This window comes from Podarcis vaucheri, assembly GCF_965113315.1.
Source record: "Podarcis vaucheri genome assembly, chromosome: 3".
Classification (NCBI taxonomy): Eukaryota; Metazoa; Chordata; class Lepidosauria; order Squamata; family Lacertidae; genus Podarcis; species Podarcis vaucheri.
Window position 1 is genome coordinate 68,244,597 of NC_138761.1, and position 23,605 is coordinate 68,268,201.

General features: G+C 43.2%; 1 protein-coding gene across 4 annotated transcripts; it reads right to left on the reverse strand.

The window, feature by feature from the left end:
- Nucleotides 1–23,281, reverse strand: HEY2 (hes related family bHLH transcription factor with YRPW motif 2). Of its 4 annotated transcripts, none has more exons than XM_082216161.1 (5): nt 23,204–23,281; nt 14,696–14,774; nt 14,502–14,585; nt 6,406–6,487; nt 1–2,055 (listed from the first exon to the last, which is right to left on the reverse strand). In XM_082216161.1, exons 2-5 carry the CDS (start codon nt 14,717–14,719, stop codon nt 1,382–1,384), a joined length of 864 nt encoding a protein of 287 aa, XP_082072287.1. In that variant the 5' UTR covers nt 14,720–14,774; nt 23,204–23,281; the 3' UTR covers nt 1–1,381. The 4 variants fall into 4 exon arrangements, with proteins under 4 accessions (XP_082072287.1, XP_082072286.1, XP_082072285.1 ...); XM_082216160.1 differs by lacking the exon at nt 23,204–23,281 and adding an exon at nt 22,549–22,667; XM_082216159.1 differs by lacking the exon at nt 23,204–23,281 and adding an exon at nt 19,323–19,699.
- Between the last annotated feature and the right edge of the window lie 324 nt (nt 23,282–23,605).

Here is a 23,605-nt window from a genome sequence, read left to right on the forward strand (position 1 = left end):
TCAGTCAAAAAAAGACTTCATTTAATTAGTGATACTTAAAGACTTTTGCATAGAAAAAAAAGGTTAACAAAATAATGCACAATTTTCCCACCCCACCCCTGACTAGGAACAGTATTTTTAAAACAAATATTTTAAAAGTATATTTTGCATAATGTTTAACATTCTCACTGCTTATTGCTTTCTCCACACAGCAGAGAAATGAAGTGCATAATAATACATGCTGTGCTTTTATTTAACTTGCTTCCCCGACCCACCCCCAACAACAAACTTTCTAGCTCTTGAGTCAATGAATTAAAATACTTGTTATTTCATGTTGCTGCAATAAAATAAAATAAAAAGCAAAGCATTTTTGTAGCACTGCTTGTCTGGGTAGTAAGAACATAACTTAAACTCCCAACACTTTTGTTTGGGTTAAGAACTGAACCAATACAAAAACACTGGCAACGGAGAAAGACAACCCAAAGGATCCTGTTGCCTGCATTACAGCTACTCATTCATGCCAATTCCCAACAGCTGACTGTGAAGAGGACTTGCATCCCATCTGGAGGATGCGGTATTTTCGCTTGCAAAGGGAATCAAATAAGTCAGATTTATCCTGGTGTCCACACACGTACATGTAACACACTTGGCTATAATTTTATGCCACCTAGTGCCAGGATGCTTGAAGTCTTGCAAGACCAAGCACCGGAAAGATCAGTGCTTTTGTCAATATCATGCATGTCACCATTTGACAAGTCTGCACAAAAAAAGTGAATTAGATCAGATTAAATTTAGTGTATGGATCCTCAGTTATCTGCTTGGCTATTCCATAGTTTGTAATCCTGCACAGTTAGCTGGCTTAGATCCCACTCATGTCAAGGGAATACAGCATTAGGGTATACATTTTGTTCAAGAATGGTATCCCTGTGCTGGATCTCTGTACTCTTCTCTCCAGTATTATTTTCATACTTGGACTTTTATTATTTGCCTTGTAAAGAAAAACACATACACGTGCACACCCACACCCACACACATTTGGAAGAGGTCAGGCACTTGCGCATTTTAAACTTAGCGTTCATCTTTCAGGTAGGCCTCTTTAGCTATAAACCCAGCGCCCCTTTAACAAATAAAAATGCATGGCAAGAGGATTAATTCTACACTCTATACATTTCTCAGGAAATGCCTAAAGGGGAGTCATCGTTCTTGAAGATCATTGTGGTCCAGTCTGTTGAACAAGAAAGACCTCCTGATCATTTTGACCAATATTAAGGCAGAATACGTCTTACTATTTCTCTCCCGTCTTCTGGGAATCCAAAGGGCTACTTGACCTGTTAACAGTCTTTGTGTGAAAGACTTTCTATTGCAACTGTAAAATGCCCCAGGAAGGCTTGCGTAGATTTTTTTAGAAAGCTCCAACTTCAGTCCCCCAGGGTCGGTAGGGTTTACTGCTTCCGTTCCCACTGGCTTGCTGCGGGCTGGCAGATGCCGATACGGACAGCGGTGGGCTGATTGCTGTTGCAGCTGCCACTGCGGCCGCTGCACTAGGTGGCAGCATTGGGAATGCCCCAGCAAAAGAGAGCGGAAAGCTCTGAGCTGCCGCTGCCGCTGCAGCATGTACGGTGGCCGAGAGCGAGAGGAGAGAGGTAGAAAGTGGCGGGACGCAGGGAGCAACGCTGCCGGCAGAGGGCACTCTAAGCGTAGAATCGGCATGCGCAAAAGTGGCCGTGAGCAGAGCAGATCCATGGGGAGGCACTTCTGATGCTGTCGAGAGTCTGCATGGGGAGATGTCAGAAGTGTGGAGTCCATTCTGCTGCAGTAAAGCTGCAGGGAGATGGTGGAAAGCTGCCGCCCAGTGGTGAGGATGCAAAGGGTGGTGGTGATGTGCCATAGTGGAGGTCATTGCTGCAGCTTCCCTCTGAGAAGCACATGAACTGAGATGAGAGACTAGTCTAACTCTTAGAGGGTCAGATGTGTCCAGTCCTTCCACTGAACTCAGGTATCTTGCAACTTCAGTTAAGCATTCTCGAAACCCAATGCTAATGAAATCCATGGCGAGAGCATGAGCGTCAAAGTAACCTGGAACACAGAAAGCAAGAAATGAATTTAGTGACCCAATGGGATTTCTTCGTTCTTTTCTTTTCTTTTGGTCTTTCTTGAAATGGCAGTTCTATAATATTCTAGCTCAGGCGTCAACAAACCTTTTCAGCTGGGGGCCAGTCCACTATCCCTCAGACCTTGTGGGGGGGGCAGACTATATTTTTTTGGGGGGAAATGAACAAATTCCTATGCTCCACAAATAACCCAGAGATGCATTTTAAATAAAAAGACACATTCTACTCATGTAAAAACATGCTGATTTCTGGACCATCCGCAGGTCAGATTTAGAATGCGATTGGGTCGGATCCGGCTTCCGGGCCTTAGTTTGCCTACCCATGTTCTAGCTCTTTCTCTTTAAGGCTCCCAGAACATTTTTTTCAAACGGCTTTTGTATTATGCATATGCTCACTGATGGAACTGAAATGTGCTAAAGTCAACTTGCAACCAGACATTACAGTGAGAAAGAATTAAGACCATCAGTGTCTGAGACTCTTCAAACACACACACACACACACACACACACACACACTTTGAACAATAGAAAAAGGATTAAAAAGACTAAACTTCCAATGCAAGATTTTCCACCATATTGCTGAACAATGCCTGTGTATGTCACATACATATGCACATAATAATTAGCCTTTGAAATCCTGTTCCTTTTACAGTGATATTTAAATACAATATTTGCAATATTTCAATATTGTGGATTTGCTCCTCCATACAACTGGTGCTTGCCATTATTATTATTTTAACAAAAAAACCAAGGTCTTCTCTGGGTGGGTGAAACAAAGAGCATCTCATTCTATTAAAGCTGTTGAGGACCCAGAATGCAGCAGCTTTATAAAGGGGTGAATCCTGCATTAGGAATCATTAGGAAGGGGACAGATAAGAAAACTGTCCATATTATAATGCCTTTATACCAAATTATTTTGCAAGACCAAATTTGAAATAAAATGTACAACTCTGGTCAGATAGTCTCAAAAAGGATATTGTAAAGCTTTTGAGGCCCATGACACAATTGCATTGTATTTTAGAGGAGTGCAGGTTGGGAATGTCAATCATGGTGAAGGACTACTAGTAATGTGAGTATTTAAGACCATGTGTGTATTAGTAGGAACAGGAAGACACATTACCAGTAGTTAATGAAAGATAACCATTTATCTTTCCAAAGGAAAAAGTGGCTGTTGTTCCACTGATCAAATTCACAAATATTCCCCCTTCAAACATTCCTAGCATCATTTTTGAAAATACCAGTTCTTAAGGTTCAGCAACCTCCCAAATTCTTTTTAAAATCAAGTACAGTGGTACCTCGGGTTACCTACGCTTCAGGTTACCTACGCTTCAGGTTACAGACTCCGCTAACCCAGAAATAGTGCTTCAGGTTAAGAACTTTGCTTCAGGATGAGAACAGAAATCGTGCTCTGGCGGCGCGGCAGCAGCAGGAGGCCCCATTAACTAAAGTGATGCTTCAGGTTAAGAACAGTTGCAGGTTAAGTACGGACTTCCGGAATGAATTAAGTACTTAACCCGAGGTACCACTGTACAGCACAGAAGGAGTTTGTTTTGCACACATATTAAGTCATGCAAATTGTTACAAGGATACTAAGAATGTATCTTTTATTTGATGTGCAGTACTTTGGTCTCCAGACACAATCTGAAATAGTGTAGCAGGGCGAACTGGCAAGAAAGGAGGGCGATAGTTGTTAATGTTCCAACAACCTCTACGTGAAATACAGTTGTACCTTGGTTCTCAAATTTAATCCATTCCAGGGGTCCATTCAACTTCCGAAACGGTTCAAGAACCAAGGCGTGGCTTCCTGCAGCTAATCGGAAGCCATGCCAGACGTTCAGCTTTCGAAAAACATTTGAAAACCGGAACAATCACTTCCGGTTTTAGATCGTTTGGGAGCCGAAACATTCAAGTTTAAAGGTGTTTGACTTCTGAGGTATGACTGTAGGTTGGTGGGTGGGGGGCATGCAAATGGTGCCTCAACTGGGAGAACGTGACGTCTGCCTGGCCCATTCCCCTAATAAAGAATTGTGCTGACAGGCAGACACGCCCCCCCAACCCCAGGGATAATGACTCATGACAACATGGTATGGGAATAAAATTGGCCACAACTTTACTTAAGATTCAGATGTAGGGAGACCTTGGCTTAGGCATTGGGCGTTTATCCCTCCTAGTCCCCAGCCTGGGATCTGGGGAACATCAGGGTTATCCAAAATGTGTGGGGATTGGGCTGGCTCTGAAAAACGTATGTTTAAGCAGAGAGCCCGCCCCCCATTTTGCCGCAACGTAGGGGAGACCACTGACAACCTATCGGCGTATGGCCAATGACTCCCCTCAAAACAACCCCTTTAATGGGAAACCCTGGGATCGCCGCCGCAGTGGGGGCATGGGTCACTGCTTCATGCCCCCCCCCCATTTAGGGAAGATAGACTAAAGGATTGCGCCCAAGGCCTGAAACTGCCAAAGTTGTGACGTTTTGCTACGGGGAAGGCAAAATCTGCCAATTCAGGGAAATTCCTTCCTTTCCAGTCCTTTAACAGCAACCAATGATGTAGCAGCGCCCACATACCTGTGGAGAAGAGGTTAACCTGCAAAAGAAGGCATAACTAAGGGAGGGCAGGGTGGGAGAAGCTCTGGAGCCGAATGAGGACTCCCAGGTAAGTTCCACCCTCTATTGTGTGGGCAGGGAGGTCCCACCCTGCCTGGCCAACTCCCCTGGCAATGCCCCCCCTTGCCGGGATTGGTTAACTGTCTGAGGTTAGGTGGGAACCTCCTGGTATCCAGCGTGGGAGGGGGCAAAGCCAGGTTGTATTTTAAGGAGCTGCGTAGGATCGGGGGGGGGGGGGAGCTGCGTGCAACCACGCAAAAAACACCCATTTGATGTGGGGAGTGGTCATTCCCATCTTAATACTAATACTAATGCTCATGTTAATGCTAATGCTAATGTTTATACCAGGGATGGGGAACTGGTGGCCCTCCAGATGTTGGACTCCCAACTCTCATCAGCCCCAGCCAGTATGGCCAATTGTCAGGGATAATGGGGTTCCCTAACCTTGATTTATTACAGGAATGGGGAATAAATAAAACAACAACTACTTCTATTGAAGAAGAAGACGACGACGACGACGACGACATCGGTGGCCTTCCAGTTGTGGATGTAGTGCAACTCCTATCACCCCGGCCATGAACCACACTGAACAGAGCTGATATCCAACAATATCTAGAGAGCCGAAGTTATTCATCTCCAGTTTATACAGGGCTTGAGGATGCTCAAAACCCTTCACATACATTTGCACAGGAATTCAGACAGTCATACTGTAAGGTATACTTCCAATTGGAGAATGGGACTGAATATGAGATACAGTGGGTTGGGTAAGGTCACCAGTGAATGGGAAATACTGTGGAAAGATCTGAGTTACACAGTTTCCAGCACTAAAGTCCCAAATATTACATATTTACCAGTGTTCAAACCTTCCTATTCACTTTATCAATTTCAATTTACAAAACAACAAAAATAAAGTAACCCACAAAAATATTTTAAATTAACTTTCTAGGCTTCCAGATCTTTGGCTTCTGAATTTCTAGTGTGCAGTGCAACTAGATTTTCAAAAATTCTCTAAACCAAAGCAGCTTGCTTTTCTTTTTTCCCCCAAAAAACGAGATAAGAAAAGAGACATTATTCTCTTCGAAAGCCACATTCCCAATTCCACATCGCAAACATGCAGGCACACAAAATAAGCACTGATTGTGGATAGTTCTTTTTCTAGTGGTATTGGGTTTCCTCTTAACAATCCAACAGAAGATCCAAGCTTAGATGCTGTCCTGGTGAATGAATGGCACAGCCTAATTTTGCATGGAAAACATTCTTTCTAGAACAAAGGGCAATACATAAACAATAAGGAAAGTTTCCTCTGGATCCACTTCCCGTGGTATAGCAGCTGCATAATGAATTTTAACTTTGGTTTTTCATGCAGCACAATTGTTGCCGCAGCCCTCCTTGTTTATGTTTGGATGTTTGGGGTATTTGTTTTGTCTCCCTTGTGCCGATTTCAGTGCTCTTTGGAAACCCCAAACAAATCTCTGACTGGGCTGCCTGTGAATGAAGCCTTTACTCTCCCACAGTGTTATGAAAGCAAACACAAGCCCAGGGTCAAGTGGTTCTTTTGTCCCCGTAGTTCTTTCCCACGAGTTCAACCCTGCCTTTAGCATTGATTTCCAGTCCTTTAATCTAGAACTGCCTATCCCAGCTTGTCAAAGGGAGCGTTTGCTGAGATTTCCCCCTGCTAATATTAGAAACAGTACAAAAATCAATTCCTTACCTTTCCCGCCTGTCGCCTGGAGCATCTTCAAATGATCCACTGTCATTTGCAGGATTTCTGCTTTTTCTAATTTGGCAGATCCCTTTGAGATAAGAGGCACAAACAATAAAGGCTTAAAAGTATTGCATGCTTTGATTTGGTATACCCTCTTTTGAGCTCCATCTTATGGTTTCAATTTTCCCAACCATTAGAGCATTCTCAGTTTAATTCTTCTACCCAGCATCTGTATCCCACACTTTATTTTTGCACACAAGTACTATATCACAGTTTCTAGAGTGGCATAAACTGAGCACACATTTTCTATGAAGCACAGAGTAGTGCAAACAATGAAAACATGTATAGTAGATATACAAATTCACAACTTTCAAAGCAGCATTTAAAAAAATCTGTATTATTATTTATTAATTTTACACATTGCCTTTCCCCACCAGAACCGGGACTCAAGTAAGCTTGCACAAATTAAAAGAAGCCTGAATAAAACACAGAAAGCTAAAAGCTAAAAAAATAGTTTAAAAGTAATTGAACTTTAATAATCAAATTAAAACAATGGGGGGGATCTATTAAAATACAGATACTAAAAACAGCACAGCACTATTAAAAACCCTTTCCTTAAAAGCTGTCAGTTCCCAAAGGCCTACTGGAATAAAATAGTCTTCACCTGCTGACAAAAAGAAAACAAAGAGGGAGCCAGTCTAGCCCCACTAGAGATGGAGTGCCAAAGTCTGGGAGCCACCACCAAGAAGGCCCTCTCCTATGTCCCCATAGATGTGCCCATGAGGGTGGTAGGACTGAGAGAAGGGCCTCCAGATCTTAGAGCCAGGGCAGGTTTGTATGGGAAAATACAGTTCTTCAGGTAGCCTGGGAATAAGACACACAGGACTTATAACCAACACTTTGAATTGTGTCTGGAACAGACCAGTGGAGCTGTTGGAACAAAGAAGTTGTATGCTTCCTATAAGCAGCTCTGGCCAACAGCTTGGCTGCAGTCAGGGCTGAATCCAGGAACACACCCAAACTGCGAAACAGAATCTTCAGGGGGAGTGTTACTCATCCAGCACAGGCTGAAACCCAGTTCCGTTCTGCCTTCCAAATGACCAAGAGCACCTCTGTGTTGTCTGGATTGCATTTCAATTTGTTCACCCTCATCCATCTAGTCCAGGGGTGTCAAACTCAAATTAATCGGGGGCCACATCAGAAGTTTGGTCACCCTCAAAGGGCCAGTTGTATCTGTAGGACTATGTGTGAATGCATGTAAAGTGGAGGTTTCCTGTGTAGAACGGCCGGCGCCGTTAGAGGGCAGACGTTCTCTGGCTTGTAGGCTGCCGCGCATGCGCTGAAGAGGCGGCTTTCTTGTGCCAAAAAAAAAAGCGAGAATAAAAGGTCAAGGCTGGCGACCGCTGGCGGCTACATGGGCCACATGACGAGGTCTGGCGGGCCAGATTCGGCCCGCGGGCCTTGTGTTTGACACCCGTGATCCAGTCCATTAGTGATGGCAGACACTGGCTTAGAACCGATACAGCTTCCTTGGATTTAGGTGGAAAGGAGGAACAGAACTAGGTTTCATCAGCATACTGGTGACACAAAACCCAAAACAAACCTCTGGATGACCTCTCCCAGAGGTTTCATTGTAAATGTTGAATAGCGTGGGGGACAGAACAGAACCCCGAGGCACTCCATAGGCAAATGGGCAAGGCATCAAACAAGAGCCCCCCAGCACAACTTTCTGGGGCTGGATCTACACATGTCAAAGAAGCAATTCAGTTAAACGCGTTGTAAACTCATATGGGGAAATCTGGTAGGGAAAGACGGGTCTCCACAGCGCCACCTGGTGTCACAGTGTTTCTTTACCAAATTACCAGTAATGGACCCCCTGTAAAACAGTGCCCCCAAGTCCCATCCCAGCAAGGTTGCCCAGAAGGATACCATGGTTAAGCTGCTGAAAGGACCAGCAAAACCAACAACAGGGACACACTCCCCCTGTCCAATTCCCAGCATAAGCCATCCACCAAGATGACAAAGATGGTATCTGTCCTACAACCAGACCTGAAACCAGATTGAAATGGACCTAGATAATCTGTCTCAGTAAGAAAAGGTGCAAAGATCCACACCAGATCTGAAAGGCAAAGAAAACCTCAGAGCTGCACAATGAGTTTTGTGCAGGACAATGTCCCAGTGAATTGTGCCTAATGAATGGGACAGCCGCAATGCCTAACAAGTTTATGCTTTGCAGCTAAGGAAAAATATACTTGGTTTTAATACAAATTTTGTTCAGTTAATTATATAAAAAGCATTTGTTTACAAATCAGGAATTCAGGAGAGGGGTGGTGTCTTTATCCCTGTACTTACTAAAAGGCTACCCACATTGACCCATAACTTAGCGAAACTAGACATTCTTGTTCAAACCTAGTCCTAGTCTTCACTTGGATAAAGAAGAGTATAGCTTCTCATTGAAAATCTAAACCCAATTCTGTGGAATGGATTCCCAAAAACAACCTATGAGACTTGGTTCATCTTTAAAATGGAAAAGTGAAACACACATGGTCCACATGCATCCAACAAAGTGTCCTTCATCATTAAGGCTCATTGGAGCATGTTAGTCTTTAAATGTGCCACAAGAGTCTTTGATAATATTTAAATCAAAGGGGAGGAAGAACATGTTTTAGCAATACATATACTTCAATATTCATCTTGCAAAAAATCTCAAAACTTTTTTTTAAATGCCAAGCTGCTCTAAGGGTTAAGTTGCAGTAGGCATGTTGATGACATCATGTTATGAATGATGCCAGATAAGATGCCCATCTTCTGGGGTCATAAAATCATTTTTTAATTTTACTCTCATGGAAGAAAAAGCCCTTTCTTCCATTCCATACCCAAAACTTTCAGAACTGCCCTTATCTGCCCTTTCCCTTTTGGAAGCTTTGGGTGGGATGTAAGTAAGTTGTTGCATGTGTGAAACAAGATCCAGTCCCATGGCGGAACTTCCTCCCATCTCCTCTTTCCTGTGCCCCCTAAATCTTGGGAAAATCCCAGAATCGGTTTAGGGGCACATATTGGGGGGGGGGGAGTCCCATTGCATGAGCTTGTTCTCATGCTCATTCCCCACTTAGAGCAACATTAAATTCCACCTGTTATTTTCAAGTGCCACCAAAATGAAACACTTGAGTTATATAACAAAGCACCAAGCTACATCCAGTGCTGGCAGAGGCCAGCTTGTTTAGACTCCAGTCTGCCTCAATCACATAAAAAGCAAAGGAGTGGGGCAGCCAAATTTATATAGTAAAAGGGATCAGTGGATCAGTGGAAGGGACGAACTATTCCAGGGCCTGCTGCTTATCTCCCCACAGCCTCCCCCCCCCCAAGTCACTTTATCCATCTTGAGCTCATTTCTGACATATGAAGCCAGCTGGCAGGAAAGTAATCTTGGAAAGGGGGGGGGTTCAGCACCCCCTACTCATACGACCCTTTTACTCTCCCATGTGATTAGGTGTAAAATCATGGGTCTACCCCTACAGTGTGCAGTTATGTTCAGAGCTCCATCCAAGATTTGCTATGGCCATCCCAGTTCTATCAAGGCAAAGACAACCTATGTTTCATCTTGCATTACCTCAAAGCACATTGCTTTTCAATAGCACCTATTCACACATTCAGCTGTGAGTCAAGCCATTGAGTGCTGTGCTGAACATGAGAAGTCCAAGTCTGTGCATCTTACTCAGCAACCAACTTCTAAAAGTCACTTTCTCTCTCAGCCTAACTAACTCTCAGGATAGCACTCAGAATAAACGAGCAAATAACTGTGAAGCAATTTGTGCACTCAAAATTGCTCAGGCTCCGCAACACTCTGATCCCTAAAAGTCCATTATCTTTACTGCTGGAACTCCATACACAATTTAAATATTCTTCAATAAATTTCTAAGACTGCTATATGCCTTCAAACGAAAAGCTTGTGATTTCTGCTTAGCGACTCAATGATTGATTGATTTTTGTTGGAAGCACCCTCTGGTCAGCCAAGGGACCAAGGGCCAATGGAAGGCAGCACTCTTGGCCTCCCAGGAAAAGCATCATGGCAAAGGGAAGAGCAGCATAGCCCAATCCATTCTCCACTGAAGGAGAAATTGAAAAGAGCTTGCTTCCCTATGAGAAAGAATCCTCTGATCCAACAGGGAATCCAAAGAGAAACATGCACTGGCCCAGGGTACAAGCTTGTGCGCGTGCAAGTATTGTATTGTAAGACAATCAGTCAATTGAAAGACTGGGGTATGTCTTTTTTTAAAAAAAAGTTTAAGCAGAAATAGTCATCTTTCCCTTTGAAGAGCCAACTGAATGTATCTATATATAGCACTCATAGAAGTCGGCTGAAGAACATTCAACAGTATCTTCGGTTGCACCAGTAAAGAGAATGGATGTGTAGCTTTTCTCAGGATGACTTCGATTACAACAAACCTGAATACTAATACTATTTTCTTTCTTTTTTAAAAAGCCATTTGATCAAGACTAGACAGCAATGATAACACGTGGCCTGGCAGACTGTATGACAGTTTATTCCGATGGCCCTTTCCCCGTATTATTTATTATTTTTATAAATGTAATAAGCACAGTAAGCCTTGGCATTTTTAGATTTTATATGACCTGGGTTATCTTAGATTGCTTTGCTTTGCTTTTCCTTCCCCCGTCCTTATCTTTCCCCTGTATTACAACTTGTACTTTCCTCAGTGCTAATCTTTTCCATTGACCCAACACAAACATTTTTAGCAAGAGCTGAGTAATAGCTGCCCGATGCTGGGTAATTTCCAGGAGCTTTAGAAGCCTTTATAATGTTTGTGGTTTTCAAGAAGTAAACAATGCAATGGGACAATCAACTGTTGTCCCTTGTCCCACTTTCTCTGACTAGCTCAGGACAACTCCATGTTCCCATGCTGCCAAAGTCTGCTGAGCTATGCAAGTTGCTAAAGGTATAGTGTGGGTAGCAGGAATGGTGTTTTGCCTGCTCATAGTCATTACCCTGCCCCCCTCCCCATCTGCTTGTACCTGCATTAAAGGCCTAGTCTATGCATAGTATATACCATCTACTCCACCATATATAAAACACATCAACTTTCCCTTCAGTGAGATATGAGAAGGAGTTGCAAGAATAGGGAGATCTACATATGGCCTAAAATAAAAGTGCTTGTTTTCTTCCAATGTCGGATAGCTCCCTTAATAGAACATTTCATGACCATTGAGGGGGAAAGTAGTGTTGGGAATCAAAATTGGAGATGTAATATTTCCGGAAAATTTGAAGCCATGGGGAAGAGGTTTTCCCCCCAGTTTGGGTAAATATATATACGTGTGGAATATTTTATGAATATGAATATGAATATATATATATATATATATATGTGTGTGTGTGTATGTATGTATAGTGTGTGTGTGTGTGGTGTGTATGTGTGCTTTCAACCATTACCAGTTTGAAAGTCACTTTTTTACCTTAGGAACATAAAATGTATTATGGTTTGCCATAAAATTATCATGTCTAGTTTATTATAAAGTACAGTTTATTCAGACAATAATCCCAAATTGAATTTGCCGTATAAGACGGCATTTTTGGGACTCAGATTTAAGAAAATGGGGGGGGAGAGATGTATCTGTGTATAAGGCGCCCCTTAATTTTTGACATTCTTTTTAAGGGAAAAACCTAGTCTTATACACAAAAAATACGGTACTTTTCAAAAGAAAATGTTTACAAACTGAGCTACAAGCTGTTGAACTGTCAGGAACCTGACCTGTAAGAAATTTCTTTGACTATGCCAGTTTATGAGGAGCAGGCAAAAAACAATAAAAACAAAAGAAAACACCAACATTATTAAAACAAAGAAAAATATTACATCTCCTCCAGTCCTCCTGTGTCAAGCAGACATAAAGCACTAATTTCCATAAAAAGAAATGAGGGAAAAAGCAGGGGATAATCAAGACTCAATGAATGTACATGAAATTTAATTAGCTCTGCTTTCTCAGCTATTGCTTTCAGTTTCTACTTCTTCCAATTCTTCATATTTGTCGTCACTATAGTTATCATGGCCCTAAGGGTCCTTCTCTATCCTTCCACAAAGGCGGCCCTGAAACCTTCTTCCATCCCTAGTGCCAATGGCAGCGCCCCCTAGAGGCAGAAATACATCTTCCTTTTTCACTTGAGAGCTGCACTAAGGACTCTCTTGTCCTCTTGTGTACAGGAATTGTAATCATCTGACACTGTTACATAGTCTCACGTGAAAGTGTTCCTGTTAACAATAGTATTTTTGTTTGTAGTCTATTTTTTGTTTTTGTTTATTCCAAAAACAACCACAGTCAGATGGGTGGGGTGCAAATAATAAAATTATTATAATATTATTGTCATGTTATTCCAGACTAAGTGGTATGAACCTGAACCATGTAGTTTCAATTTTTGAAGGACAGAGAATAATTCCTCAAATACATAAACAAACATTCTCTCAAGAGTTTCAAAGTTAACTCGTGTAAGTTGATTTCGTACAGGTTTCATTGTGTTATATAGCATGATACTCATCTCACGCTTTCTTCCGTGCAAGCAATCTATTCCAGAGCCTATGTTCAGAATACTTACCGCATAGAAAATGCATTGTATTCTCTTAGATTTCAATGACTCTGCACCACACTGAGGTCGTATTCCTATGAGCACTCATCAGGGAATGAATCCCATTTAACTCAGTGGGACCTACTTCCAAGTAGACATTTATGTACAGGATTCCACTGTAAATCATTGCAATTTCGAGGCTGCAATTACATCTCCCAATTTTGGACCTATTGCATTTTCAGCACCAAGAGAAGCACCTTTCTGCAGACTTCCCTCCCAAAGTCAAGGCATCACAACTGGTTACAAGTCAGTAATGAGATACTAAAACCCTCCAAACTTTTGTTATTGTTGAAGGGGCTTAATTGAGAGGTTGTGTTTTCATATTTAGAAATGATCCAAATACAACACTTGTGTTCCTCCAACTCTTATAAGCTGGTGACTGAAATGATTTAATTTTTCTCCTGTGCATGCAACACAACTTCACATCACCTTGAATAATTCCACAGAAGAGTAAGGTTCCTTTCATCCCATATAGTTCTATGATTCTACAAAGTCAGTGGAAATCTTTTGAAGTACGTTACGCTTAGCAATATTGACGAAACCTATTTGTGCTGTTCTCAGGAATCACAAATTTACATTTAAGAAAGGGGTTCTGCACAACATGTTTCACTTTTTTTTGTGAAAGCAAGATAAAAATATCCAAAATAAATAAAACACTATATAGAAAGATCTGTAATTACAATGAGTGTGCCGACACATTACATCAGCACATGTTGAACACAAAGTTTTGGCTGGGACAATTCTGCAAGAAGAATGCTAATTTTATTTTTTAATAGATTTATTGTATAAACCAGCCTGGGATCTTCATAGATGTTGGGCAGCTTAAGAATGGAATAAATAACTTTTTTATATATAGGAAATAATTTTTATTCACCCTTCCTCACGTGATCACCCTGCAAAAACTTACATTTGAAAATTGTATTCCAATTTGGATCACTTCAAAGAGCTGCAGCACTAGCAACAATTGTTATATCTGAACAGCTTCTTTTTAAGAATTTAAATATTTATTTGAGTTTATTAAATAGCCAGCTTATTAAGGATCCGAAACAATCAGATTATTTTACTAATTAAATTTAGAATTAAATAAAAAAAGGATCAGAAAGGAGAGGGATGAGAATACAATGCTGTTAAAAGATTTATGCAGAAGGGTATTTGACATGTGTGGGTTTTTTAAAAAACTGTAAGGAATAAAGCACTTTTAAAAACAGCAAAACAAAACCACTACTGGAATGCATAGAAAGAACAGAGACAACACGAACACTATTGCCCTTAAGGGAACAGCAAACCAGAGAATGGAAATGTTTTTCAGCCTTGTGGAGAATTTTGCTTTTAATAGTTTTGCCACAACAAAGCATTTTATTGAAGTGCCTGCTCTGTGCCAGATCAGAACACATCCAGCCTTATTTTTAATGAGCTTTATGAAAGACCCAACATGACCAGATGAGTTGAGATACAGAATATTTATGCTTACTTGTTTTTCAAATGCTGTTGGCACAAGCCTCCTCAGTTCGGATAAACTGTTATTTATGCGATCACGGCGCCTTTTTTCTATGATCTATTGCCAAAACAAAGCAATAAATTGATATAAAAGTTAAGGTGCATAGAAGGTAAAAACAGCAGAAACAAATGCAATTGTTACATTAAAAATATAAAGGAAACCCTTACCCCTCTTCGCTTTTTCCTGGCCATGATCTGAGATGTTGTCGTAGGCGAATTTGATCGGATCACTGAACTGGCACTGTGCCTGAGGAACAGTTGAAAAGGCATGTTAGGTACAGCATCCTATTGTGCTGTTTGTTGCAGAGGTCTAAACAGAGCCAGCTCAAGACATTTTTCCGCCCGAGGCGAAGGAAAAGGTGGTGTCTTCTGCCAACACACACACAGAAGCCAATTCGACTGGAAGTTGAATCTTACTCCAATTACAAAATCTTACTTTACAAATGCTGAAAATGAAGGACAATTATTCCTAAGCAAGTATTGTTTCACTCTGTCCTGTTTTGTACAACTTTTTTGTTTTCAGCTGTACTGGCAAAAGGACAGTCTCTTCCACTACACTTGAGGGCAGCAGGCTAGCGTAGGGGTGTCAGGGCAAGCCACATGGAACTCTCACAGCTGTCTTCTCCCCGTACCTCAGCATCTGCCACCTGAGGCAGCTGCCTCATTTTGCCTCATCATAGGGCCAGCCCTGGGTCTAATGCCTCCCTCCTTCCACCAACACGAGGGCTATGTAATTTATATCGTAAACCGCCCTGTGATCCTCAGATGAAGGACAGTATAGAAATTTTAAAAATAGGAATTATAATAACTTGAGGTTCTCTATATACTGTTGGACACCCAACTCTCATTGGCCCCAATCAGGTTGGTCAATGGTTAAGAGATGGTGGGTCCAACAACATTTAAAAAGGCACGGGTTCCCCATTCCTGTTTCAAGTGCTCAGTAAAATATGGAAGCAGGCAGAAGAAAACTTTCACTACCACTCTTCAGCCCCATCACACCATCCCCTTTAGTTTTGCTCACCAAGAAGTTCATTTAAAAAATAAAAAGAGTCCTCCCAAAATATTCCACGGTCCTGAGTTCACCCTGACTGGGTGACCTCAGTACCGGCAAATATGTAAAATATTCATTATATATGATTTCAAATGTATTAACCATGTACTCAAAAGAACTACTGATTAAGTGTCTAATATTGAGCACCCTCAAGCCTACTGCTTCCAATACAGCAGAAATAAATAGATACAAAAAGGATGTGCCTCTAACTTGCCTATGTTTGGCAGAAATTACTTTATCAAGCAAAAGATATAGAAGCAGCAGTCTGAAAAGGATTAGGCTCACTTCCATGTATTTTGCCGAGCACACAGACAAGAAATATTCACAGCTGATGCAGGGCGCATGTATTTTGACTAAACTCACATCTGTGTACAAAAAACAACATTAACCAAAAAATGGTCATCACTTGGAAATACAAATATTACACCGAGATCAATGAGATTTTCTAACTACGCATGTTGGATTGTAAAACGCTTCATATTCTAGCAAACATGATTAGGATGCTTGGGTTTTTCTTTGTTTGAAAAGCAGAGTGCCCAGCCTTCAACAAAACTATCAGGCACTTCTGTTGTGCAATCTCCATTCACCTCAGAAGGATAACCTCAATTACAGCCCCTTTTAGTTGACAGTCGCTTGAACCACTAGACCAGGCATAGGCAAACTCGGCCCTCCAGATGTTTTGGGACTACAACTCCCATAATCCCTGACCACTGGTCCTGTTAGCTAGGGATGATGGGAGTTGTAGTCCCAAAACATCTGGAGGGCTTAGTTTGACTGCACTAGACTGCTTTGAATCTAAGGCAGTCCATCAATTACATGTATCCTCATCTGTCAATCACATTGCTTTAGATCATTCCAGATTAAATATTTTAAAATTGTTGAGACAATCCAGTCAGAGTTAAATAGTTGTATGTCCCACTGATTACTATGTAAGCCATTTTTTACTTCATTCTGAATAGATTGTTTCCTTTTCTTTTATAACAACCATTTGCAATTGCATATGACATATATATCATCTGGACCTCAACGAAGAGGAAACTTTTTTTTTACTGACAGCCCATATATTTAAGTGATCATTTCTGACATACTACAGGCCCTAGAACCTAAATTTAGCATCCAAACACCTGTTAGTATTTCCTCCTCTGCATTTATCCAGCTACATTTTTTGGCTTCACTCAGATAACGACATTAATTGGAATTAAATTTTCTCTGTTGACTTCTACGATACTACCCCAGAGTAAGTGACTTGTGGCATACCACTACTGTAATTGGATTTAAGGTTTAAAACTTACACAATATTTCCATGAAATTCAGATGTAATTGTCCAGCTAATCTACACTAACCATCTTGATTGGGATTGAGACCGAACTACTACAGCCAGGGCGTTGTTGTTTTTCAGCTGAAGCTCACAGGAGCTCAGTTCTAGCATCTCTCAGGTGAACACGGTGGAAGTTCATGGTGAGCTGCAGTATCTCTTTTGCTAGAAAAAAATTGCACTGTGTACAGCCTATATAAATCCAACTGGCTAACATTAAATACTACTACTGTGTAGATACCCTGAAACAGGTTAATTTAAAACGGATTATAAAAAGCAATTGGATTTATTGCATCATGTGGATAATGCCTCTTTAAACTCCCAAATCATGACATGTCTGAGCAAACCCAGGAGTACAGCATTTTAAAAGACAAAGGGAATCAATGACTGAAACAGTAATTTTACTGCTATCTTTTTACAGAATCTCTGTTAACAAAATTCTATCAAAAACTACTGCAGTGTGCAGGCAATCAACCCCCCCCCCTTTTTTAGTCCCACTGGGCAATATCCAAGGAAGTCATATTCTGAGGGAACCCATTAAAATCAATGGACATGTTACTGAGTAAGACTAGGACTGGATACTACCAAGTTTTCAATGAGAGATTTAAGCATGCCACTGATATAATTGGGAGTTAAACATGTCTAACTCTGGCTGAACTTTGTTTTAGCTTTGGCTCTGCATTGTTTCATGAAATTAAATAGTAAGGGCAGCCTAAAAATTAGGCACAAATTGTGTTTATTAACAGAGCACTTAGAAAGTAAGTCCCCTACTGAGTAGGTGCCACTAACTGCGAGGTAAGTAGATCTAGAATTGCCGTGTTACTTATTCAGTTGTTTTCTACTTTCTTCACAAACCAACCCCACTGCCTCTATATTGAGACTTGATAAAATTCAAATTTATTTAGCTGATTAATCAGCTAATATAATTCAGTTGGTTGACAGCCCTCTTGTGAAAATATCTTGTTTTGCTTTGATAGCAAGCACCCTTTCTTCAAACACTCTCACCACAAAACATCTCAAGGCCTTGAGGATTGTTACACAAGCAGATGTAATGAAGCATACCTTGTTCTACTTATCTCAACAATGCTCCACCTCCACCTATTATTCTGAAGCAACTGTGCCCCCCCCATTTGATTTCTATAGCATTCTAATCAATCTCTCTTCTTTTCTAGGTTTCATCCATACTGCTGTTTAATGTGAATAGCCTGGTAGCTCCATTAATTATTCCTTGCCCATAAGAAAATCTCTTCTAAATCAATGCCTCCCACACTTTCTCCTCTATTAATCCAGATGTTTGAAGTATCCCTTGTTATGAGAAAATCCAGATTGATGGGAAAGAAAGTGTGGGAAGGCAGTGATCTGCAGAACTGAAGAATTTATGGAGGTATAGGAAACTTAGTTAAACAACAGTAGGTACGACTGAGACCTTAACTCATTTCCACCCCATCCTTCCTAGCAGGCAAACCCAGGTCATTTGCTAGGAGGTGATTTATACTGGATTTGCCTTCTTTTCTGACAATGACCTACAACAGTACACACCTAGAAAGATTCTAGTAACACAGGATTAGTATTATAAGACTGGTTCAGGTATTTCAAGGGATGCCTCCCACCCCAATTCTAGTCTTGCAAGTAGCTGTAAGCTCCACTTTACACAGAATCTACTAGTTCAGTACTGCTACTACTCAACACATGCTAATTGTCAACAGCCTACAGGACATAAAATGTGACACTCCCCTTTTTGCTTAAGATCTAGCACTAAAGAACAGTTCCAAAAGATGTATATTGACCAAGACTATATGGCTGACTGTGATAAAAGTACAGTACTCTGCTTCTGTTGCTATGTTTTTTTTTTCTGCCCAGACAAACTTAAGGTACGCTCTTACATATATCCCCAAGAGAATTTTTTACAACTGAGGATGCCAGTTAGTGAAGGGAAAAGTAGATAGCTGGGTGAAAGAAGTGTGACGTCCGAGTAGGGTAGAAAATAGACCCCCTACTTTCTATTAGAACCTAACAAAATGGGGTGCCATTCATCAGGGCAGGACTTCAGAAGCCCAAGATCCCCGTCAACAAAATGAGTAAGTAGCAGGGCCACAAAGCTTAATAGGGCTGCCTTGCCACGTTTTTGAAGCAAATTGTCTAATATTAACAGTGAAACAGCACTCTTACCCCGCTCCCTTCCACAAAACCATCAAAACCAGATCTAAAATTGCTTAACTGTCCCTCTGATGCCAGAATATCCAGCACTGCACAGAAGTCAAAAAGGGGCACCAAGAAACAATGGTCCCACACGGGTGGGGGTGCCTTTGATCTGGCTCCCCATCCTCCTCTTCCACCCCCTCCCACAGAAAAAGAGGAGGCACGGTCCAGATTTTTTCTTCTTGTTGCCAATAAAGAAAAACCCCGGAACGAACAAACTTCGTCCTTACCCAGAGTAATTATTTTCACTCCCCACGTCTATAGTCTCGTCCATATCGCTGTCTGAGGTAGTTTCCTCACAAGGCCGCTTCATTGTGGCCCAAGGAAAGAGTCCAGCTTCCAAATCAGGAGATAAACAAGGAGAACTCAGGTCTGCGGTTTCCCTTTTTGGACAGTGACTCCGGATTAAAGCCCGCCTATCCCTCCCCAGCCGGCGCCAGCGAACTGAATGGATTTCTGAAGCTCTTTCCCACGCTGCAGCTCAGCCTCGAGCACAAGAGCCCGCCCACAGGAGGGGCGAAGCCACGCCCCTCCTCCTCCGGCTGAGCCCTCTGGATTGGGGCAGCGGAGGAGTGAGTGACAGGCCTCCTTCCCCGGCGCTTCTGCCCGCTTCTTCATTGGCTGAAGCGCGGCAGCGGTCCCGGCGCCAAACACTCCTGGGCGTCTTGGAAGCGTGGGAAAGCCCGGAGCACCTCGAGCGCGCAAGGGAGACGGGGAGGAAAGAGGGCGGGAGGGTGGCTGGAGCTGGCCGGGAGACACCTTCAGCTCTGCGGAGCTGGGCTGCAGCACGGGGATAGCTCGGGCAGGAACTGATCAAAGCGTGTGTTTCTGCTAGGTGGCTTCGCAGGCAGCGAAGCAAGCCACAGACTGCAAAAGGGATTCATAAAACCCACATAAACAAGCGCAGATGCATGCGTGAATAATGTCAGTCCGGGCACGCAGCGTTTACACTTCTCAAATCTGACCCAACACTGGAAAAAGTTCCATAGGAAAAAAAAGTTTGACGGGTGGAAATAATTTGCACCGACGTATATACTGCAGGAGAATACACAAGAAAGCTTTAGGGAAAGATCCGGGTGGAGGGGGCGAGCTTTGTCTTATTTATAAAACAAAGGGAGAAACTATGAAGAAGGACTGCTTGTAGGGGAGACAACTTTTTGGTCGTCTTAGGGTACAGTCTACGGATGAGGAAGAAGGATTTTTGTCAACAGGCGTAGGATTTCCCCCTTAGGTATCACTCTCTTCCCACACTTCTGCAAGGAGAACCAAGCGCACGGGCGTCTCTTTCTCCTTTGCAGACAGAAAGCGGAGTGGGAAGAGAGGTCACTTTAGGAATAATTAACAGCGACACTTACAAGGTTCTTTAAAAAAAATGTTTCAAATATGCTTTAGGATGTCTTTATCGCTTTATCACTTGTTTGCCATCCTGGGCTCTTTTGGAATGGTTCTAGAAGATAGGAATCAAAAATAGCTGAGCAGATTGAACATCTGGAAATTTTCTTGCAGCTTGAGATATAACACGTAACACCATAAAGACACACTTTAGAAGAAAAGTCCTTGCACAGCATCAGAGGCCGCATTCTGCTTACAAAGATGCTTGTGGCCTATTAAAAGGAGGGAGCCACAACAAACTTGGCAGGCAGCCTTTGCTTTAGTTTGACAGAGTATTTAAACTAGGGCTCCCCCTCCTATTTGTTGGCGTATGTGATTTTGAGTGTGTCCTCTGGCCATGAACGTCTACAGCCTGCAGGAATTTTTCAGGGGAAAGGAAAAGTTGGTTTCTTACCTCCCTCCACAATAATAAATAAATAAATTAGTGACTGTACTCTTTGCTTCCTACTTCAGGTTCTACAAATGCCAGAACCTTCCTTTTAAAAATAAAAGAAAGCTGGGATCCTTGGGATTAGGGTTCATGGAAGTGGGGGTTTCATTGCTTCTCACTGTATCTCTGTTGGCAGTGTTTCTTATGGGAACCTGTTCTGTCTTCAAGTTCACAAGGCAACTGAGTGAAATGTAGTTGGAGCAGGGCTGGCTCAAGACAAAATGGCACCTCCCTTTCGCCATGGAAGAAGTGGAGGAGTGAAGATCGATACCAGGAACAAAGGCACTGGCAGAATCAAGATCTACATTGGGATCCATTGGCCTTGTGGATTCTGCCGCCTGAGGCAGTCACCTCACCTTGTCTCATGATTGGGCCGACCATGGATTGGAGGCAGAATTGGAATGGAAGAGGGTGGGAAATATTGGATTACCACTATATTTACATCTTGTTGCGTTTACAGCTTCAAATAATAGCAACATCAATACAGGTCATCTAACACAGTGTAGTCCTATACATGATGGAATTCAGTGGGCCTTATTTCAGACTCAAATAAATAAACCCAAAGGGATTTATTCCAGCACATTAAGGCTTCAGTGCACTCTCAACTCTTCACAGACATTATAGGAGCATTTCGTGGATTAGAGATTTTTAGACTTCTGGCTCCTTTGTGCCTAACTCATTGACATGGCCTGATAGAATATAATAAGATGACATAAGAGAGGGAAGCCGGGGAAGGCAAACGTTAAAGAAAAAGGCAGTGAAGTGGGGAGTGTGAAAAAGAACCGAGGAAGAAAAGTGCAAGAAGAGGCGGGAACGACGGGAGAAGGGAGGGAAAAGGCCGGGCGATGGACACAGAATGGAGGGGGGACGGGCCTTTACAATGAATGTCAAACGCAGAGACTCGAGGAGAAAGGAGGAGGCAGGCGGGCACAGAGGCGAAAGAGGAGCGGGTGGAGGGCAAGGGCTGCCTTTGGTCGCCCGCCCGTGCTGCTGGCGGCGGCGGGGCGGCCTCCCCGTGTGAACAGAAACCCGACCCGTTTCAGCTCGGATGACTTTTGAAATGCAACCTGCCTCGCGCTGTCCCCCGGCCTGTCTGTCATCCGCCAGGCCTCTCCCCGCAAGGGCGGTGCCCTTTCCCCCACGGTCTCCTGCCCCGTCCACCCCCAGCAGAGGCCGCTTCCTTGCCTCCACCCGCCCCGGGCAAGGGACGCTGGGTGCTCTCGGAGGCCCTGCGGGGCCACATAACAAGAAGCCCGCGGACCTGAGCAAGAAACAGGGTGTTATAGTTGGGAGCGTGAAGGCAGAGGAGGAACAGCAGCAACAACTGGATTTTGGCGACCATCCTAAATGGAAATGCGTCCAGCGACGCTTGCAGACCAGCGGACATAAAACCAAGCCGCTGTTCGTGCCCTTCACTCTCTGAACACCTAGTCCTAGACAGAAGCCACTTGGGAGAGGAAAAGGGTTGGGCCTTCTTTGTCTTTTCTCCTTTTCTGTTTCTCTCTTTTCCCTGCCCCTTCAGTGCCAAGATAATTCTTGGCCCCCCTTCAAAATCCCCCAGAATTAAATACAGATAAAACGTCTAGAAGGAAATTAGGAAACATCCCCGTTTTCTTCGCAGGAATATGAAATACCTAGGTTTGTTTTGAACTCTGAAGTTTGTGCTTCTTCCCGACGAAAGTATAGCAATGAGAACTTTTTGCGAAGGCACTTTCAGGCTCCAGGCCGAACGTTCATGTTCGTGTTTTCTAAGTAAGCATCTGGGGGCCGCTTGCTCATTTATTTTCCTGCATTTAACGTCTCCCCTCCCTTCCAACACGGGACCCAAGGCAGCGTATTTGGGGCACCCATCCGCGAACTGACCGATCTCAGACCTGCAGATCTCCAGCAGGGCGGCCCCCGGAGGCTAGCGTGCCTTTAGGCCGCGCCACGAGACGACGTTCAAATCAGTCTCGCGAAGCTTATTGGGCCCTGCTTTGGCCTTTCACGGATGTGGGAGAGTGCGGGTTAACCGCACACGCGCCTTCCCGGGCCCCTTGGAGGATGCGGGGCGAGGGGGGGGGATACAAAAAGTATGCAACTAATAAATGATGGCACGGTATATCAGATATGTTCGGCTTTGGAAAAAGGGACGCAAATATTCCGCCTCTCCTGCTCCATACTTGCGTGCTCTTAAAATGCTGGGATTTTAAAGAGTCGTAATGGCAGGTTATGGGCGTAGCCTAGCCGAAGTTGCAATGCCTCCAAGCGATCCAAGAATGTTAAGAAGAGCCTGCTCAGGCCTCTGACCCACCTAGTTCAGCATCCTGTTGTCACGGTGACCAACCTGATATCAGTGGGAAGGCCGGGAAGCAGGATGTGAGGCGCGCAACAGCACTCTGGCCTCCTGCGGGTCTACTTAGAAGTAAGCCCTACGTTCACTGGCCTTCTCAAGCAAGCGTGCAGAGAATTGCTGCAGGCTTCGCCTTGGGCGCCCCGGGGCGTGTGTGTCCGGTATGGTTAGGTGCAGTGCAGACCACGGCGGCGACTTTTCGAAGGGCTTTTCGGATAGGTTAGCGGTGGCCATTTCCTGCCAATCAACAGAGAGCGTCGGGCAGGCAGAGCGCGCTCGCGCCGGGCGCCTGCTCTTTTGGCGCCCGCTGAGGCAAAAGAAGCGCCTAGGTTGGTTCCACGTTCGGCCCCTTTGCAAGA